Below are 21891 nucleotides of genomic sequence, written 5' to 3'. Positions count from 1 at the left end.
TTTGGTTACTAAAAATCTGTAATTCCAGCAATTACACTGTTTTGATGTTAACTTAATTGATATGAAGTCTAAAGAAAACGAATAAAATGTGAAAATATTAAGGCTTTATTTTTACATTATTCACTGGTATCAGTACATACATACAAAAATGTTCTCTATATACAAAATTTACATTACTTCGATAATTTACGTTCAAGTTGTTCAGCAATTGCTTGCAGGAAGTCTTCAGTGTGTAAGTACATGCCTTCCTTGGTATTAGCCATGCCATGGATACAAATGACGAGATCCTTCGTCATTTTGCCGCCATCTACACATTCCACACAAGCCTGTAAACAGTTAATTACATTTTTAATTAATGAGAGATCATATCAAAGTTAATACTTTTTACTTGATAAATCATTTAACGACAGTAATGATGATAATATATTACGGCGATAAGTTCTAGATAACCTCGTGATTTTATAAATGTTAACAAGGTTTTAAAAACGCTGTCATGAGGGTATGTACTTAATACTTGTTCATACCTCTTCAAGAGCTAATGCGAAACGTTCCAAGTCGGGTGTGTTATCCAGCTTAGCCCTGTGAATGAGGCCTCTGGTCCACGCGTAGATAGACGCCACCGGGTTGGTGGAGGTGGGCTTGCCCTGCTGATGCATGCGGTAGTGGCGCGTCACCGTCCCGTGCGCGGCCTCGGACTCCACCGTGCGCCCGTCGGGGCACATCAACACTGACGTCATCATGCCAAGTGAACCGTATCCCTGAGGGCAAATGTTATTTAAACTTCACTAGATAATACTTATAATGATACTTTTTGGATGTATAATTATATTGAGTACCTACAGATGATTATCTTGCAACATCTATGTACAAGACTACATTTTTCATTTAAATTTATATGTACATATTACAGTAAATATTTTATATAAGAGTACATTTTACGTACCTGGGCAACGATATCAGACTGTACGTCACCATCATAATTCTTGCATGACCAAACAAAGCCACCAGAACTCTTAAGAGCCTGGGCTACCATATCATCAATTAAACGGTGCTCATACCAGATCTTGGCATCTTCAAACTGCTTCTTATAATCACTACAAGAAATAATACATTATTATGTTTGATATATTTTTTGTTATATTTAAGTCCCTTCCTAGCCATTTGTAAATAGCTACCAGATTTTTATCTATTCAATCGAAATTGGACTAAAAAGTCATTATAATTACATGTTATGGTTGCTTATTTTGAATTTCTATTACATGACAATTTTAAAATAAAACTTACCTTTCATATACCTCTTGGAAGATATCCTTGAAACGGCCATCATACCTCTTCAGAATTGTGTTCTTAGTGGACAAGTACAGCGGCCATTTCTTTTGTAAAGCTACCTGTTACAAATAGTATCTTATATTAATGACAATTGTTGGGGATTGTGTTTCTAGACTAAATATAATTAAAATCCTTTTAAAGGAAAATTAAGAATCTACTTTTTAGAAGTTGTAACATTTTTTCTTAATTGACGTCATATGATAGCATGTAAGTAAATACATACCTGGAAACTGGAGTGTGCGAATGAGCGTATAGATTCATCAGTATTGTACATGCCAAGGGCGACACCTGGCGTTTTGAAGTCGTACAAAAGCTTTGTGTCTACTGTTCCATCAGCAGTTGTGTAAACCAATTCCACCTGTAAAAATTGTTATAGTAACACGTTTATAATTGCAATTTGTAAGTTCATACATTGACGCATTTTAATTTATAATATTAATGACTAATTTATTTAATGACTCTCAATTATACTCATTAAGTATTTACAATTATACTGAGGTCCTAGGTACATACGTTCTTATATAGCGATACATACGCGTGTATCGCTATATGTGGGAGAATGCTTCATTTCATATATATACATATTCCGTTTTTAAAATCACATGATATTAATTTCGAACTACCGCTCCGTATTAACAATTGGCTACCTGTATCATGGTATAAAAAAGGGGCGCGCAACTGTCAACAGATCAGAAGTTGTCCAATAGTGGGCACGGCACGGTGGTGCTCTGAACTGTTTGGTGTTTTGCTTGGGTGTTATTGTTACTATGGTGGCATTAACGCTTATTCATTTAATTATTTTAACTATATTTTTATAAATGTTGGTTAAATTAGTTGAATCGAAATACCATTGTAGATCTACCTACCGGCGCGCCCACATATATAAGAATTTGCACGAACAAATGTGACTTCAATCGTTATAGTAACAAACGCTGCCAATAATACCATACCTTTCCAGGCTTCGGAACGACGAAGTCTTGTGCCTTATATTGATCCCCGTGCGCGTGACGACCGATAACAATGGCGTTTGTCCAACCGGGCACTACCCGCGGGATACTCTTGCACAGGATGGGCTCACGGAACACAGTTCCCCCCAAAATGTTACGGATTGTGCCGTTGGGACTCAGCCACATCTTCTTAAGCTTAAATTCTGTAATATAAAGGATTATCTTTGCAATATTTTATTTAAACATTTGAATGTTTTACGTGCCAGCGGAAACCTCTTTTTTGAATAAACTACAAAATTCCACATACAAGTACATTACACAAGTACTACACAATTCTTTAAGTGTACCTTCAACTCTTTGCTCATCAGGTGTAATGGTAGCGCATTTGATACCAACATTATGCTTCAGGATAGCATGCGCGGCGTCAATCGTCACCTGATCCTCGGTGGCATCGCGGTGAGGGAGACCCAGATCGAAGTACAGACACTCCAACTATTAACAGAGAACTAGAGTAATTTACTAATCCATTATAAGAAGTAATAATGTTAAATTTCATAAGTAAGTTAGTAAAACTGGGGCAATTCGTAAAAGTTTCTTTACATAAAAAATGCCGGTTAATATTTTATACGCCTTAAAACTTTATGGGACATTTACGTGTCTGGTTTGCATTATGTGATAATAGTACATTACAATACGAGGACGAAAAATTTTTTTCTGACAAGTGTGAGTTTGCAGGCCGAGCCGCAGGCGAGGACTGCAATCACACGAGTCAGAAAAACATTTTTCGTCCGCGTGTTGTATAAAATTTTATATTACGGGGTCGGAAATGGGGGTTTTGCGCACGCGAAGCGTGCGTAAAACGTCCATTTACGCACGCCGTGATATAAAAAACATTTTTACGAAGTAAATAAGTAGGTACTTTTTCTAATAACAAATCTGTAATCTTTAAATATTCATTATAAGCCATATCATGAATATTTTACGTCAAGTATACTGCAAGCTCGATACTAATAGGCACAAGTGTCTTAAGCATTGAGAATTCGTGTTTTCAGCTTTCCACGCCACAAAATGCTAACGAGGTTATTTATACGAAACAAAAGGACCATTGTTGTTTGTGTAAGTTTACTTATTTAAATAAAAATGAATATTATTAAATGTATATCTTTATAAACTAATATATTGTTTAAATTAATTTCACACGGAAGTTGGTATAGTAAGATAATGACAACCTACAGTCGCTAAATAACAGTAAATAATACGTATCTTGGAGTAGGTAAATATATTTACTCTGATGTATATACCAATACATTACAAGAGCTTTTACATTACAAGCTTTGTATGTTTCCTTTGAAGCTTAAGTTCCTATTCACACGTACCGCAACCACATGATAAAGAAAAATGCACGATTTTATGGACAAAAACCACATTTTATTCTTCAATTTCAAATCAACATAGTGGGAAATACTGACCATATGGCATCCAAAACGCAACCGCGTGGGGCTAGCTATCGGTCATCCAGTGCACAACGTAGCTATTGGTAAATGCAGCGAGGCAGCTATTCATAACCATTGCTTGCCCACTTTTTGTCATAGCGATGTGGTATCGTTGTGGTACGTGTGAGTGGGAGCTAATACGGCCCTGGTTACATTAAACAAATATTTAGCAAACACAATTAACTAGAACTTAGCTTAAAACAAACAAAAGCGTTATACTATCTAACGTTATATACTTACATAAAAATTATATTATAGCAGATGTGTACTGCAAATATTAACCTAGTAAACTAACGATAAAGATATCATATTTGTTTGATAACAATATAATAACAAATGGTTCAAAATATCTATTTACATAACATCGTATCGTAAATACGGATGTATGTAAAATCCTTGAGCGATACAAATAAATAACTGTAGCATATTTAAATTTAATATGATGATATTTATTTGGTATGATATTGGATAATTTAAATGCCTATTTAACCCAAGCCCATTTTTTAAAAAATTGTCTGTGTAAATAACTACCTAAATAATATAGGCATAAAAACAATTACATTTTATACTATAAATATATACATAAAATAAAAATAAGAAGGGTCACTTATATTGAAAGGCAAAGAACGTGTGGGCGGAGTAGCGAGTAGAGGCTCGTAATAAATATTAATTATGAGATTAAACAAACTATCAAAGCCAGAAGTCAGGTTCAGGGACGGTCATGTGAAACGATCGCGCGTCGCATTTAAAAAGTTCATCGCTACGAGTAGCTACATAAGCGCGCCCAGCCAGTCCTGCGATATCCGGTTATACCAGTTGATAACATTCAGAAAGCTGATCATGAGCATGTATTCATTCACTGTCCCATTTCTGCATTTAAATCAGCCTTGTTCGTCGCAATTGTCGCCCACCATATCGTTAGCAGTTACACGTAATTGTTACATCTTTCATACTCAAACCATGTAGTTACATAAAGGAAAATTCGCTTGTATGTGCCTTTGTATGGCCTTGGTTATCCTATTATCACAATGCAAATGATTGTATCGCCTTTCTACGTGCTGATATAACGATGCGTCAATGATTTAACTATACCTGTGATAATAATGTTATCTCAAAATAACAAGGAATCACGACATAGTTAAGACAACCTTTATGTAAAAGTACCTAGGTGCAAATTATGCATTGAATGCACGCCACACCCAACGACCTTGCTCTTTTCGTGACCCACAAAAATCTGCGCACGTTAATTTTCTTATGCCGGATTCATAGATAACGATTTATAATTAGATGATAAGAGACTGCAGTGATTAACACGATGTTTAAACTTTAAAATAACAACGTTACATAACAATTACAATGTCTGCATATCTTCAACGAAAGCGATGTTCTCATCTCTCAGTTTGCTTACATTACAGAGTTACAGAAAGGCCAAACTTTTAAAATAGTTTTCAGTCTAAAATTGCGAGACTTAAATGTATACATACATTGAATTTCTGGAGATGATGATGCTACAAACTACAATGTATGAGTATATTTACTATTGCCACACTTAAAGTGAACCTTGCTTAGAAGAAATCTCTTATTAAACCAAGCTCTTGTGGTCCCACTACTTCTGCTACTACTATTACTGAACTATTTACGAGTTTTGTTAGAATTTTCTTCGTAATTGAATTATTCATGGTACTGTCAAAAATGTTGTTACATTAGATTACAGTAAACTACTCTTTGCGTAGTTGCGTCCACAAGTCACATTTCTTGCGATTAGAGCAGTCAATATAGGTATTATATCCAAAGTAAATAAATAAAAAAATATTACTCATATTTTATCATCAATCATATTTGATGAAACTGCTTGGTGTGGCCTTATCAGAGTCAATTAGTGGTCTATATCAAACTAACACGTACCAATGCAATTTAAAAGATTAATCCGGATGAGAAATATGAGATGTTACTCGATCCAAATCCTTAATTCAAAAAGCTCAACACGTAATGTTAATAATGTTTATAAGTGGACAGTTTTAAAAAGAGATATTTTATTTAAATTGAAGTTGTGATTCTATAATTTTACAGATGAGTACGAGAAAAGAGATGTTATTTGAGATTGTCTATTATAGTGTGCAATATCAATAATATATATTCAATGTTTTGGATGCACGCAATAGTAAGATAAAATGTTATAATATTATAACAATACAACAACAACAATAGTGTATAATATTATAGTGTACACTATAAAAGATGATAAGACAAAATTGAAAACTATCTCGACAATGCGGTCATATTTTATACAATTATATAAGAAGCAATTAAGTTTCACTACAGTAACAATTAAAACAAAGAGTATGCAAAATACTAAGTAAGCTGTTTCAACCACAGAAGAAAAAGTTAAGATAAATACGCTAATTACAAATAAATAATTACTCAAAGCTAATTAAATAATAAAGAGTCATAGATACCAGCGTAATGCTTCAGAGGTTTCTCTTCAATATCCATGAAGAGCAAAGTCCTCAATAAATATGATATGAGAACTCCAACAAATAGCGGGCTGTAGGTTATTGTTCCAATTAATGCATATTAAACCTTAACAAGTGATGTTACTGCCCTCGGAAACAATAATAATTGATAGTTAAGAGTAATTAAGTGCTAAAACAAAAAAGTGTTTTCTTAATGACAGTCAGCTATCTTAGACTAATACACTTACCTTAACATAGGGAAAAATTAGTTTCTCCTTAATTTTCTCCCATATGATGCGGGTCATTTCATCTCCATCCATCTCTACCACAGGCTTTGATGCCACCACTCTTTTAGCAGTTGCATCTGGTAACAATATCATAAAATTATTTATCATACCACCAAACGATTTACCATACCATAAAAAGATTATTGATTTTTATATATATGTATGGTGTGTAACTAATAAAAATAAAATTGTACTTAAGGGCAGTAAGTGCCCTAAATATACTTATTTTATAGTCATTTAATCAAATTTAAAAAGACATTTCAATAAGATTTTATTTACGTCTCTTGTTTATTTTTTGCGAGTTAATAACCAAAATCAAAATGTTTTAACTTTCCAACATAAAGAGCACATAAAAAAATATACACGACTAAAATTGGTTCTTTAAACTACCCTAAACTGAGGAAACAATATTTGATTAGAAACAAATGAATTTAAATTGTATAATATACTTACAGTTTCTCGCTGGAGATTTAATGGCATGTTCAGAAACATATTGAAGTAACCGTTTTGCATTTCTTCCGGCCATTTCTAAGCTTTGGTACGGTTAATCTCAATAATACACGAAAGATAGATTTAATACAAAAAGGAAAAATCGTAAAATATATCAAAGTTCAGGAGTACGCACGTAACGTATTCGCCGCGTGCAAACGTGTCCCAGACCGAATGAAGAAGTAGTTGAAGTTTGAATCGAAGTAGAGATCGATTTAGATAAAAAAGTAGACCGAGATTGATTCAATATAGGGATGTGAATAAATATAAAATCTGTCAAAACTCAGTGGTCGTCTGGTCGATCGCCGATTTACCGCGCTGCACCGACTGAGGTTTTGGTTTCGGTTTCGACCGAAGAAGAGATTTCGGTCAAACTTTCGGTTTCAGCCAAATAACGGCTGAATTCATTACAATCGATTTTGTTCATTTCGTTGCATTGGTTGCACTCGGCTGTAGTGGGGCGTTTTGACTAGAAGTTATTGTCCGCGCCAAACTGCTAGTCCGCTATGAAGTTGTAGCCTGCAGATGTATTCATACAATTTGCTATGGCGACGAGATTTATTCAGAGTGGACTAAGAGTTTTACGCGGATTATAACTTATATTAATTATTTATAACTGTGTAAATATCTATTCCAGCGAATTGTATAAATTTACTTTTGGCCGTTTTTGGCCGTAATTATGACGGAACCGAAGGTTTGTTTTGGGTTTCGACTGAAAAAGTACTTGTGATGAGCAAAACTGTACTTAAATTTAATCTTCCTTCCATTTGGGTTCTCATGCTTTTTATTGGATTAACAAAGAATACATGTTATGAAGTCAAATAACAGCTCTTAATTAACTATCTTATAGATAAATTAATTGGCAACGTACTTAAAAAATATTTATTATTCATTATTTGAAACACAATTTCATATTATTGTATTATAATAAAAGTTGTATAATTTAAACCATTCGTTCACTTATACGAACCGAATCGTACTGCTCGTTAACTCGTGCGACGCCACAGACTATTATTTTTTCGATAGTCGCGAGTCTCGCTGTATATTAATCCGCTGCCTGTCGTTATTTCTATCTTCCTCTGTCGCTCTGCCTGGTTGTCCAGAGAGTGAGCGAGTGAGGTTAGACTCGATACCGGCCGGCCGGCTTCACACAGTTCGCGCTGCATACATTCATCTGTGTATGAGTGAGAACTGTGAAATAAATATCTGTGCCTTTGCCGTTCGTTAGCCTCGTGTCGTGCCGCGTACACTACGTAGAATAATTTGTTCACATTCATTCATAATTCGAATAAGCATATATTCATAGAAAAATATTAAAACAACACACAATACCAATTAAATCCAGAAATCTGTTACCTGCAGATGTTATCTCTTTTCAAACGCAGCAAAAAATAAAAGGTAAGGGATATCCAATTTCTTTGGTAGATAATGTAACACACTCTAGTTAAACCTATTGAAATGTTTAATCCTAACGTTAAATTTTTAAATGCTAGACAAAGTTACACGTGAACGATATAAGTGATTATGTTGTTCGTTAAAAATGCACGTTTGAATGAAATATCGGTATTCTATTATTATTATTATTATAGAGCCATATGGTATAATATTAAGTATCTTACATTCAGTTTTGTAAGGATTTCATATAATTTAATGAACACATCCACGTAAATAAAACGACCATTAAGTGCGCTCTTTGTTAATACATGACCATTATTTAGGTATTTTAACAAACTGAACACAAGTAATTTAGTTACCTACAATTACTACATGATATTTTTACTAGGTACTTAAATAAAATATAGTAGGTACATGTACATTTATACTAGGAGACGACCACTGTGTGTAGGTATGTATAATCATTAATATTTAAAATACTATAAATAGAGTTTAACTGAAACTAACGAATGGTTTTAATGTAATATTTAAATTATTTTACACTTAAACTTTGTAAAGTTATACATTAGAGGTTCAATCGTTCTCCATCACTAGGTAAGGATGTCCTGTTTTTTTCGCCTCCTTTGTGTCTGAACGAATACTCTCGGTTTTTTTATTGTAACATTCCGTACTGCACCTACCTTACCACCGTATCTTTTAAAATGCAAGCGGCCACCACACTTTCACTAGTTCACGTCTCTCAATTATTATGCTGTAAGGAAGGCTGTAGGTAGGCAACAAATAGTAAAAAATATATATTAAAACTATTTTAGCCGTTATATAGAAAATCTAATGTGAATAAGCCTCAAAGTTAACCTTTCTCAACAAATTTAGTCAAATCTAAACGAAATATAAATTTCATAAAACTACTCGAAGGATTCTTCAAAGCAAGTTTGTTTGTCGCACTATATTCTGATGGGTTCTGCATGAGAGCGGTGCCTTGCAAAGAACCACTTACTCGATGTAATGAATTACAGAAAGTATAATTATAATACATAATGTTGCGTACATAATCTTACTCTTATTTGTTACTTACGTGTAAATGAACGTTTAAACAGATGTAATTAATAATATACTTAACCGATAATATAATAATATACAATAATATATTTAGTGGGTCATAGTATTAGGACGTCCTAAAACGAGGACGCTAAACATGTTCTCGCTGATGAGTAAAATTATCTTATAGCTATTTTTGCTTCAAACCACAAGCCACAGTAGGTATATAATTACGTCTTTTTATCTACAACGCAGACTATACAAATAACTTGCAACTGAATTTAATGTCCCGAAAAAGTGAAACTACGTTTAAATACTTTTATCGTATAGCATACGACCCACCTACTTATCAATAGCTGCTTATAAAGTTCGGCGACGAGTATGATATCGCTACGCTATGCAGATGTGACGACATTCGACATTATTGCTGTACTAAAATTGTATTTACTATTTACTTTGCTAAGTTACTTGCAGTTATTTTATCTGTTATAAAATCCATAATAATATTATGGTGACTAATCCGTATTTGTAGTGTAGGTAATATCTATAAATCCCCGAGTGGTTCGATTAAGCGATATTATCTTATAGGTTCTAATATAAGGCGACTTATAATACAATTGGTTTAATATTTTATAATACATCTCTATGCCTAACATGCGTTTGGAAATACAGTGTATACCAATTTAGCTAATTAATTTTGTTTTGATGGCAGCCACGCAAATATGGGTTGCGTGAGGGTGCTAAGCCTGGGCAAGCCGCTGCCGAGAGCTTGGCATCGTCTGTACAGCACATCCACACCACCGCCTACCCAAGGAGTGCCCTATACGAAACTCAGCGTTGGAATACCAAAAGAGATTTGGCAAGATGAACGAAGGTATGAATATATGAAAGAATCTCTCATTCTGTCAGCTCATTTTATTTCATAAATGAGCAATTAAAAATATCTTGCAGTATTTACGAATGTATTTTAAGGTCACATAAGTAAATACTCGTCAAATATCTATGTCAGCCGGGCTGTTGATGATCCTATTGATACACTAAAACTATTTCTTATAACAATCTTGCATTTTAGGGTCGCAGTAGTACCTGCAGTAGTTAGCAAATTAGTCAAGAAGGGTTTTAGTGTAAACATAGAAGAAAATGCTGGAGCTTTAGCAAATTTCCCGAATAAGTCATATGAAGAGGCTGGGGCCAAAATCACAAGCCTGACGGATACATATCAGTCGAGTATATTGATTTATCTTTATAAATAAATTTCTTTTTATGTGTAAGAAGCTATGTTTTAATGTTCTATGTTTAATTTTCAGACATAATTTTAAAAGTACGACCACTTATTGAGACCGAAATTAAGAATGTGAACGATGAAAGCACGCTAATATCACTTATGTACCCGGCGCAAAATAAAAATTTAATCCAAATGTTAGCTGCTAAAAAGGTCAATGCTTTTGGTGAGTATTTTGCCAGTAAACAAACCTGTTTTGTAACATGTATACTGTACCTACGACGTACGTACTGTGTTAATGGTTAATTTAGTATGCAAATGAATCTTCGTTTTGACAAGAAAACAGTATTTGGTAGCATAAATTAAACTTGTACAAATTCGCAGTGAATTTCAAATGATCACTAATAATAGGAAGTAACAGTCGCTTTTTAATCTCTTTTTGAAAATTTAATCGTTTATGCTCATTATTAAGTAACACAAAAATAGTGCAGAAAGTAAAGGAAATGTCTGTTTAGGCGGAATCGAACCCGAAACTATGTAAGTGTTATCGGGTTCTTAACAAACTTTCTTTTCGCAGCAATGGATTGCATTCCCCGGATAAGTCGAGCGCAGGCGTTCGATGTGCTGAGTTCGATGGCCAACGTCGCCGGGTACCGCGCAGTTATCGAGGCGGCAGCACATTTCCCGCGATTTTTCTCTGGTATAACAATCACTCATTCATACACTTTTTACAAGATTAGAACAATAAAAATACTAGACTAAAATCTATTTATACGGTTATATAGTTGACATTGATCTAATGCCTGCTTAAACTTGAGTTATGATTGGTCCCCAGAATGTCTGGTGAAATTACTTTATGATGATTGTGTGAGGAATATTATCATTATTAATATGTCGTATGAAGGTACTATTGAAATTAAACACTTCTTTTGTCTTATTTGTTGAATCATAAACATCAATTCTATTTTGCTATATCTATTTGTTTTACTAGTTTAATGATATTAAGTTATTGAATGATATAGTTCAGTTATTACGTGCTACGTGCATGTCAAGGTGTCAAGTCTATTCGATTGCACAATCTAGTTAACTCAATTGGAGCGAGACATTAAGATCACTCATATTTGCATATTATCGATAACCTGTCGCTATCGCTCATAACTGCATAGTGTATAATTTATGCATTGAGAGTAAGAATGCAATATTTTCAAATACTTTAAATTTAAATGTATTTATTATTGAACTTATAAACTGGTGACCAATAGTAGTTACTTGTAAAACTAGTGTAAATACTTAGTAATCTTAATATGTTTGAATAATATTATCTATTACTTTTATCAATAACCAATATCAATAATAATAATAATAGTACCTAATAGCAGTAACGAATTCCTCTATGTTAATAGATACATATCACAATATTGACGAATCATTAGAACGATAAAGGGGCAATGTATAGCAGTGATAGAATCATTTAAATACTATTTTTTTATATTCCTATATATTCGTAACACCAAAGAAAAAAATTCGCACTCTTTATCGTGTATTATTGACCCCTAACAAAAATATTCGTAGCCTTGTGTTTTCATATACTAATAAAATTAATAAGCAGGTGAATTTAACAACATAACATAACATAAACAAAAATATTCATACCTATTATTATATTCCCGTATTCTCAGAAAGGGAACCGTAATCATGTACTCTTATGTATTTAACTCGTCAGAAAGAGATTCATAATAATTTTCATTCCTAAGCAATGATATGCTATACCACATTATTATGTTTATGTTCTTAAGCGTATTCTCAAAATAAGTGCGTTACCCACATAGATTAGTAAAGATTACTCACTCCTAACAAAAAAAATGTAACCATTTTTGACAATTGAAATTGTCACTGTCATCTATTTTCTGGTTTGGAAAATATTATAAAAATGTAGTTTTTAGAGCATTTACGAATAAAACGATAGTTCTTCGCACTTTTTCTTCGATTTCGTGTTTTTGCACCACGTAACTGCACATGTCGGCATTGTTCCGCGTAAATTACGCCATGATAGCCATTAAATTGTCAGCCATTTAAGCTATTTAATGGCTTCCTTCAATTACAAGGCGGTGAGATATCTATACTTATCTACGGTGTCAAGAAAGCGTTTTGTAACCTTGTATTCGTGTTTATACACATACCTACATAAACTCCGAATGTGCGTGTTACCCAGGTCAGATGACGGCGGCGGGTCGCGTGCCGCCGTGCCGCGTGCTGGTGGTGGGCGGCGGCGTGGCGGGGCTGGCGGCGGCGGCGCAGGCGCGCTGCATGGGCGCCGCCGTGCGCGCCTTCGACACGCGCCCCGCCGTGCGCGAGCAGATCGAGAGCCTCGGCGCACAGTTCATCACTATGGAGATGAAGGTTCTGTTGCTTGATGAACACACTATATCTACTTGTACATATCGTTCCAGCATTTATTACGAATAGACATACAAATAGTAGGTACATCTTATATATAAAAATCTCATGTCACAATGTTAGTTACCGTACTCCTCTGAAACGACTTTACCGATTTTCACCAAATTTTATATGCATATTCAGTAGGTCTGAGAATCGGCTACTATCTATTTTTCATACCCCTAAGTGAAAAGGGTTGTTCACCCTTAACATTTTTTTATTTATGTGGCAACACAACGTTTGCCGGGTCAGCTAGTATTCTATACTTGTATAGTATACCTACATATTAAAATAAAAATACTTATAATAAATACATTAGTATTTGTAACTTGAACACCTTGAATATGAATTAAATAAGAATAGAAGTCCCAACTCCTAAGCTAATTTGTAGCAGGTTACACGGTTACACCATAAATAGGTGAGCACCAATTTTTTTCAAATGGACGACCCGCATTTTATGAGGAAATGCTTTCCATTAGATTTAATAATTACATAGTTAATTAAACACTAATTCTATGTACCTACTAACAACTTAAATTTACCGACTGTTTTATATAAGCCATATATAAATAAACAGGATATGTGTAATATATATTATATTTATTATTAGATCACTCACAAAAAACACGGAACATTGTGATCGGTATTTATTGCGATCGCTTAAATTTAAATTTATTAGTGTAAGAACATTCTAAAATGTAGTCTTGGCTTGATTTAATGTCGTTATTGATAAAAATGAAAGGAAACATAAAAGCATTTGGTTCTAAATTATAATAATAGGTTAATTGAATTCATTATTCTAGGCTAGATGGATGCGTAATGCGTTCGTAGCAATTTACAACGTAGTATAGCTATTTATAACATGCGTTCTGTGAGAACCTAATTGGCGAATTGAACGTAGGCACTCATATGCTCACTTATACTAATTGTATTTTTATTGTTGTAGGTAGGTTCTTTTAATACTTCTAATAATTAAGGCATTTCTTTTCACAAGCCAGGGTACTAAAAGTAGAAGATAGTAATATTTTCTCAATGGATCACGTGTTATTTATTATTAAGTGGACTTTCATCTCGGTTAATTAGTGTCAATAATGTGACTTGTATGTAGGGTGACTACACATGTGTCGTTAAGTAGAAGTGTCGTTAAGTAGAAGATTGAATACCCTTAATGACACGCGGTGCAGCCGTGCATCGCGGTTGCTATATCATGTAACAGTTATTTATAAACCTAATACTTATTGGTAAATAAGATTTTTTCCCCAACATAATGTTTAACATGTGTTTATGTTCCTGTTTATTTTTCAGAGGTGGCCGTACCCTAATCCTTGTGGTTGGGGTGCAGCGTCCACCCTGGCCTTGCTTGCTATCGCCGACGGTAATTTCCAGTCATGTAATAGACGTATAATATTGATGTTAGGATAAGATAGACACGTTACGTAACGGCGTCTCCGCGTGCACCGTGCACGTAGCGACTAGCGTGCACTTTTACTTAACACAATAGGGTACGAACCTCGAGTTATCGTGCCGTTTCATCAAATTACCACTCCCTGATAAATATTGAATTATCGAAGTCACAGATCTTATAATTGTTTGTCTTGCAACATTCTTGTACGTACGCACAGTACATAGCCAACTATTATCAATATTTTTACTATCTGATCTTGCTGTAAAAGTCATAATCTGATATTCTATATTTGCACTAAATTACTTCAAGGCTGCAATTTGTGGAGGTTTTCGTAAATTTTCAGTGATTGCTGATATAAAGTTGTTGCAGGAATATTTTGCACTATCTTTTTTGCAATCATTAATGCTCGATGCATGACATAGACGAAGTCAATAAACATTATGCTACTTGTTTTACAAAATAAAAGGCAACACCTATTTGCCTTCGGCATTGAAAAAACTAGCGAGCGTTTACAAGAAGATAAATTTGTGTAATGTTTATCATTTCCAAGTCATATTTACGGTCAAGTCATCTACCCCACATAATGTGGATTACTGAGTTCGAATGTTTCCGGAGTCTATTTGATTACTTCGTTTATAATATACTTAATGTTATGATGATATAACATTATTATTTCCAAAATTGTAAAAGAAGATTTGTTTAGAAATAATATTAAATTATATAGGTACCAATCTACAAATACAAGTTAATACAAAGTGAAACAATTAATATCTAAATTTTGCTTACAGGCGAAAAACAGTTATCCATTTAAGAAATCTTAAATGGTAATTAACAAAACTATTTTGATTATTTTCTGAATTTATGGAAATTATTTTGTAGTTTGATGAACATTAGGTGAACCACACTCGCATTTATAGCGTGAAGTAGTTTTGCGTTTTGTTGGAAGGTTATGAATGCGGGTAGACTTAAATATGAAGCGACAATCTTAGCTCTTAGGAGTGGCAACGCATCTGTAATTACAGATGTCCATGGTTGGTAGTAAACACTTAACATGGACTTCAAGCTCGTTCGCTACTACAATATTATGCAATAAATGAGATGTTTGTTTTATTTTTCAAAATCTATGAAAGTATCAATCCAAAACAGGAGGAGGGCGCGGGAACGGGGGGCTATGCTAAGGAGATGAGCCAGGAGTTCCTGGACGCCGAGAGGGCGCTTCTCGGCCGAGAGGCGCGCACCTCGGACGTGGTCATTAGTACTGCGCTTATACCCGGCAAGCCCGCCCCGTTGCTTATTCTTGAGGTGAGAATGGATAAATAATGTTTGTTTAACACATGTTTTACGATTACTATATAATTTATTGTACGAGGTAATGGAAACAGCTGAAGTAATTTTAAAGGAATTTTCAGGCAAATATGGTTTTGAGATTTTTATGCCATAAGTTTAAAAACGAATTGGTTGTCTCATAGGCCATGGGACACATAAAAGGACAAATATACAAACATTTACATTTTTGGCTGACAAGAGATCTAAACCGGAACTCACAGCGTGTCTTTATAAAATCCACGCCCTTTTACAAAATTGTTTATTCTTTTGGCTGTCTGTGATATATTTCGGTGACATTATATTTTGTTTCTCAGGATGCAGTCCGTGACATGGCCCCGGGGAGCGTGATAGTGGATCTAGCAGCGGAAATGGGTGGCAACGTCGAGACCACGAAGAAGGGGCAGATCACGAAAGTGCACGGCGTGACGCACATCGGCCTCACGGACCTGCCCAGCCGCATGCCCGCGCACGCCTCCACGCTCTACGCGAACAATATATCCGGCTTCCTCTTCAGTTTAGGTAACACGATCGACCACCTGCGGGGCGCAGAGCTCCTAGGGTTGGTGACCCCCGACCAGCAGGGGGCGACCGTCCGCTCGGTAACGACGCGACTAGTACCGAACCACCCACTTAAGTGGGGTTGGTCTATTTTTGATACTTGTTCATTATATTATAATGTTTTAAATAACATTATATTATTATGAATAAATATTATAAATCCAGCGGGAATTCGACCACCTGGGAATGTGCCCGGGCAAAGAGGATATCCTCGAGACCTGAATTTCCTGCCCACCGCCCTTATGTTGACGCTGCCGCAATATATGTGCGCCCGGGGGGTAAGACGTACTAGAGATAGATAGTTTACGTAAGGTTGCAAAACTTTTTATGGCGGACTGCGGGGCACGGGTCTATCCTCACAGCTGATTATTTAAGGCCTGGAGGTATACATACTAAAAATATACGTAAATTCCCTGGCACCGAAAAATTATATTTTAAGATCTAATAGGCACCGTTATTAAAATAAATATCTTTTGTGGAAGGATATTAACATAACTGTATTATAAATCATATGTACTTTATACGTATTATTTCAACAGTACTTATTATGAAACAAGTAGTCACGGCAGCCGGTTTTTAATGTCGATATTTCGACCTAGTGGTACGAATACTGGTCGCGGTGAACTGCAGGAACAAGGAGAAATTGTGTCGATAATTATCACAGGCACTGAATGGACAAGCCTCGAGGCAATTAAATGACACAAAAGAAAGAACAAAAGAAACGCTTGTATGTGAGGCGCTATGAGTTAATCTTCTGTAATAAGTAATAATCTAATATAATTTTAAGTTGTAAAGCTCAACTCTGGTTCTAATTAATTAAATATCAGCACGATTTGGTCGCTTAACATCAGCTTAATTATGGTTTACGGCGTAATAAAAAAAAGACGAAACCGATACTTATCTTCAGGCCCCTCTAACAAAGAATTCCACGAAAATGTATACTTTGACCTTCCAAATTACCGAATATGATCATAGAACCAATGCAAACAATACATATTTTTTTCGCTTTATAAACCTACATACCTATTTTAAACCCACTAATAATAGCAACAGTGTAATAAATCTTTACCGCCGATATTACATAAAGCGCATAAAACTTTCTACTCGATCTAGGTAATAAAAATATTATGAACGTCCCTATTTTTAAGCACTTGAGTGCTAACGTCATGCATAACATAAACAATAGTTAACGTATCCTATAAATATTTGAATATCTAACAGGTATAACAAATCTTCATCCAGATCTGACGTTGATAACAAAAAGAAAACTCTGATAGCGAAAAATGTATGTACACACACATTCCTTTGAAGCGTAGAGCGTATACAGGTATAGGTGCAATATAAAGTTCTTACATAATATATGATGTATAATACGAAGTGAAAAGAATATTCCTACCTTTCTACATAATATGCATGTATCAGGAAATATAAGTAGGTCATGTCATATAATACTTATTTAAATAACAGGTTTTAACTTTCTGTTATCGCATTAGTAACGAACAAATACAATATATTCATATCAGACAGATATTACAGAAAAGAATTTCCTATGGCTTAGTGACCTTATATTGGAACTCTCTATGTCATGAATGCTGTCCATGGGCACACAAAGACGCAAGTCTTGACAGATACCCAAATGTTTTCAGATATTTGTCAAGCAGAAATCCCTGGTGGTTAAGAAACTCGTCCTTTCGATCGAGGGGTCTGAGGTTCAAATCCCAGGCTCCGATTTTTCAAAGTTATGTGCGTATTATAAATTAATTATCACTTGCTTAAACGGTGAAGGAAAACATCGTGAGGAAACCTGCACACCTGAGAGATTTATAAAAATAATCTCAAATTTATGTGAAGCCACGTACCAATATGGACATGGCCAGCGCGGTGGACTATGGCCCAATCCTTCTCGTTCTGATAGGAGACCCGTGCCTAGCAGTGGATCAATAATGGGTTGATGCTGATGAATAAGGTCCACGATATAAAAGAGACGTCTTTCCCCAGGCACGAACGACCACTTCCACATCAACCTGGAGGACGAGGTGACCCGCGGCGCGATAGTGCTGAAGGCGGGCGAGCTGCTGTGGCCGGCGCCGCCCGCGCCCGCCGCCGCCGCGCCCGCGCCCGCCGCGCCCGTCGCCGCCGCCAAACAGGAACCGCCTAGCCCATTCAATGAGACCCTTAAGGATACTTTCCTTTACTCCACGGGTAAATTTGTAATTTTGTACTAACTTTTTATTCCGCAGGTAATTTAGTACTCGGTAAAAATGCTATAAGTCAAATCATATCACATTATCAGAAAATAATAGCCAAAGATAGACTTGGTAAACTTCGTAACTATGTATGTCTCTGGCTTTTATTTCTATTTTGGCCTCCCATAATCTTAATTATCTAGAATTATTGAGAATATGCATAAATTTGCCTACATACTGGTCATATGATGTATTCTTGGAATCTATTCATAGTGAGCTTATTAACCAGTATTAGCCCTATGTTCTGTAACATCATGAAATACGTCATCTCCAAGCTAAAATTAAGTTGATCATATCTTCTAGATAATAAATGTGATGGTCATCTACCAATTATAGCAACTATTTTTTAACATGAAGAATCTAAGCACATACACAAACATTTAATACATTTAAAAACATACCTATGTTTCTTTACAATAAAAGCTAATTAGGTATATACATACATATCATATAATTACTTACTAATATTTATGTTGCAGGTATGGCGAGTTTAATCGGTTTGGGCATAGCATCGCCTAATCCAGCGTTCACCACGATGACAACGACATTAGCTCTGTCAGGTAAGATAATTATATGTACTTCTAAACATTTTCACAAAATAACATTGTTGTTGGTCTAACTAAATAACGAAAATTTACTATGACTGAATACTAAATGCCTGAGTAAATAGTTTGCATAAAATATTCCTGTCCTAGTTGTATGTGTTTGCTTTAAGAATTTGAGCTATTAAGATCCGTTACTTTGAAGTAAATCGGATACAAAATGTGGAGACTAGAGCATAAATTATGTAATATCACACACTTAAATTAATGCGACATTTTAAATGCAAACCTTGAATCGCAAAAATAGGAACGCTAATAATAAAAGCACAAATAAAGCTTGTAAAGTTTGAACTTTATAAATACATATTCAAAATAACTAGTTTTTGTTTTGTAATAATTGGGGTTTATTTACTTCAAGGTAATGATTTTAATAGACTGTGTTCATCCCTTAATCATATGAAAACTACACACTATAAAAATACAACAAAAAAATAATATAAAATTGCTAAATTGGTAATATCTCAGTGGGCGATTTTCTTTTCGTAGACGTGTTTTAGTTTTTAACTTTCATTCTAGTTATTCACGTCATCGCCCACTTAATACGTTGCAATGAAGGCTGCAGATAGATTCGTCAGAAATAAACTAGATAAAACAAATATTCATGCTATTCCAGTCTGAAACGAATCGGACATTATACAGAATGACTAGAGTGCAAATAAAAATATTTATGGATCCCGATGGTTCCCAATTTGTTGCTGTTCATCAAAGCGAGGTCAATCAAGAGGAGCTGCGAAACGTGCGGTAGTTATTGTGCTTGTTGATAGCTACGATCAAGGACTGCCTATTTTAAGAGATAATAAAACTGTTTTGGATGCCTCATTCACATGTTATGTAAGACTGTTATGAAAATTAATGACGTCTGTACATTCTTGCTACTCTACAATTTACTTATATACTTATATGAAATCTAAGAAGTAGTTCGTAACACTTCGTAGATGGTTATTGTTTTAATATAAACATAGAAAAAATATAACTCAGTAGTACCACAGTATAAGGAAGAACCGAAATACTTCAGAATCGGTCATCTTATGCTCACAGATTTTCCACTATAAAAGATATTCTATTTCTACTTAATAAGTTAATTTTCTGCTTGAAACTGAACACTATCTGCACAGCACCCATATTATTAAGACTTCTATTTGTTATAAACATTATGATGGCGCATAAAACTATAGTAATGTTTACAAAGCACCGAGTGATTTTTTGTTTTTTTTTTACAATCCACTATTATGAAGCGGAAATAGGTGTGGCGGTGGTGTTGCCGGAGTCGAACCACAAAGGGTTCTACCACCTTCAAAATCGATTATCGATTGAACGTTTCTGTGTGTATCTACAGGTGTGGTGGGCTACCACACGGTGTGGGGCGTGGTGCCGGCGCTGCACTCGCCGCTCATGTCGGTCACCAACGCCGTGTCGGGCATCACGGCCGTGGGCGGCCTGCTGCTCATGGGCGGCGGGTATGTACCCGAGACACCCGTACAGGTAATTATTGGTCACATTATTTTTATGTGGTTTATCTTCTTCTGTTTAAAGTAGGTAAATTAAAGAAATCGATGATTATGTTCGGGATTCGTCAGTTATATTGGAAGGTGTTTGGGGCGGTATGCGTGTACGGAGAACGTAGAGTCTTCAAGGCAGAGATGTGCATAAAAAACTAGTGGTTGATAGAATTATGACACTTTTATGAACTACAATTGTGTTTTAATTAAATGAATACGTTTCATTCATAGCATAGTGGAAAGTTGTCATTGTTGATATTTTAATCCAAAATAAACTCTGTTCAAGTACATGTCCTGATAACTCGTACTTCGCGTCATAGTGTAGGCACGTCCGCCTGTTCATTTTATGTTTGTAAAATTGACAAATGATTTGGTACTACGAGTTACATATCTCGGGTCATATAAATGTCGTAAATACACTAAATACCCGACGTGATAATAAGATCGTAAAGATAAATGTATACAATTATAGAGACGTGTAAAATATGCAATGTATAAATAGCCCTTTATGCATCGATACGCTCTAAATTAGATTCTATAATAATTATATTACAATTTGATCATATAAAATATTATCGCGTATCATGTTTTTACTTGAAAAACGCACAATTATTATTGTCTTTGATTTTTGCTACTTACTTTAATTAAAAAACACTTATAACTTTAATAATGTTAGTATTAAGTCAAATGCACTTCTATTTAATATAGATTGACCTAGATGCATGTTGAATAAAACAATAAATTAAATTAATTATTTATTTGTTGCAGTGGTTAGCGAGCACAGCTGCTCTCATCTCATTTGTCAATGTATTCGGTGGATTCCTCGTCACTCAAAGGATGTTGGATATGTTCAAAAGGTGAATACACATAAAGTTATGATAGCATATTTTTATTACAGTTTATTTATTACTTGTTTTAGTAATGGTATTTTCATTTTACTATTGACAGGCCCGGAGACCCGCCAGAATATGGTTATTTGTACGCAATTCCCGCAGCGGCTCTTCTTGGAGGTTACATTACTACAGCAATGCAGGTACATTCAAAATGATTTTATGGTTGTTACTAAAATAAAATCTCTATTTTCGTTTATCTTTACATTTTGTTTATATAAAAATACGAAAATAATTATTCATATTAAAATAAACTTTAATAAGCTTTCTAATATA

At 34.8% G+C, this 21891-nt stretch overlaps 2 protein-coding genes across 3 annotated transcripts in view; one reads left to right on the top strand and one right to left on the bottom strand.

Annotated features, from left to right (window-relative positions):
- Nucleotides 1-87: 87 nt before the first annotated feature.
- LOC140747384 (isocitrate dehydrogenase [NADP], mitochondrial) lies at nt 88-7285 on the bottom strand. Of its 2 annotated transcripts, XM_073079811.1 has the most exons (10): nt 7135-7285; nt 6963-7058; nt 6471-6586; nt 2624-2768; nt 2280-2479; nt 1553-1687; nt 1285-1388; nt 944-1094; nt 525-758; nt 88-326 (listed from the first exon to the last, which is right to left on the bottom strand). In XM_073079811.1, the coding sequence occupies exons 2-10, from the start codon at nt 7033-7035 to the stop codon at nt 174-176; spliced, it is 1311 nt and encodes a 436-aa protein (XP_072935912.1). In that variant the 5' UTR covers nt 7036-7058; nt 7135-7285; the 3' UTR covers nt 88-173. The 2 variants fall into 2 exon arrangements, with proteins under 2 accessions (XP_072935912.1, XP_072935913.1); XM_073079812.1 differs by lacking the exons at nt 6471-6586; nt 6963-7058; nt 7135-7285 and adding an exon at nt 3746-3990.
- Nucleotides 7286-8061: 776 nt separating this feature from the next.
- Nucleotides 8062-21891, top strand: part of LOC140747386 (NAD(P) transhydrogenase, mitochondrial) — a 40649-nt gene continuing 26819 nt past the window's right edge. Inside the window, exons 1-13 of the mRNA XM_073079815.1 lie at nt 8062-8396; nt 10144-10305; nt 10504-10658; nt 10739-10879; nt 11231-11353; nt 12866-13053; nt 15641-15796; nt 16135-16339; nt 18377-18580; nt 19104-19184; nt 20563-20708; nt 21494-21582; nt 21674-21758. Coding sequence (XP_072935916.1) covers nt 10154-10305; nt 10504-10658; nt 10739-10879; nt 11231-11353; nt 12866-13053; nt 15641-15796; nt 16135-16339; nt 18377-18580; nt 19104-19184; nt 20563-20708; nt 21494-21582; nt 21674-21758 — 1725 coding nt within the window. The 5' untranslated portion in view covers nt 8062-8396; nt 10144-10153. The remainder of the gene's footprint in view (nt 8397-10143; nt 10306-10503; nt 10659-10738; nt 10880-11230; nt 11354-12865; nt 13054-15640; nt 15797-16134; nt 16340-18376; nt 18581-19103; nt 19185-20562; nt 20709-21493; nt 21583-21673; nt 21759-21891) is intronic.

This window comes from Epargyreus clarus, unplaced genomic scaffold (genome assembly GCF_041222505.1).
Source record: "Epargyreus clarus isolate Ecla_fem2 unplaced genomic scaffold, WU_Ecla_fem_2.2 ptg000014l, whole genome shotgun sequence".
Lineage (NCBI taxonomy): Eukaryota > Metazoa > Arthropoda > Insecta > Lepidoptera > Hesperiidae > Epargyreus > Epargyreus clarus.
The sequence above is the reverse complement of the archived record's forward strand: the minus strand, read 5'-3'. Positions and strand labels throughout refer to the sequence as shown.

What these genes read in the sequence shown, in the direction of transcription:
- LOC140747384 (XM_073079811.1), bottom strand. Translation starts at nt 7,035, where the DNA reads ATGGCCGGAAGAAATGCAAAACGGTTACTTCAATATGTTTCTGAACAT. An exon ending in TAATTTTTCCCTATGTTAAG is followed by an intron (nt 2,769 to 6,470) that starts GTAAGTGTATTA and finishes CTCTGTTAATAG; the next exon opens with TTGGAGTGTCTGTACTTCGA. An exon ending in AGTCTGATATCGTTGCCCAG is followed by an intron (nt 759 to 943) that starts GTACGTAAAATG and finishes ATTTGCCCTCAG; the next exon opens with GGATACGGTTCACTTGGCAT.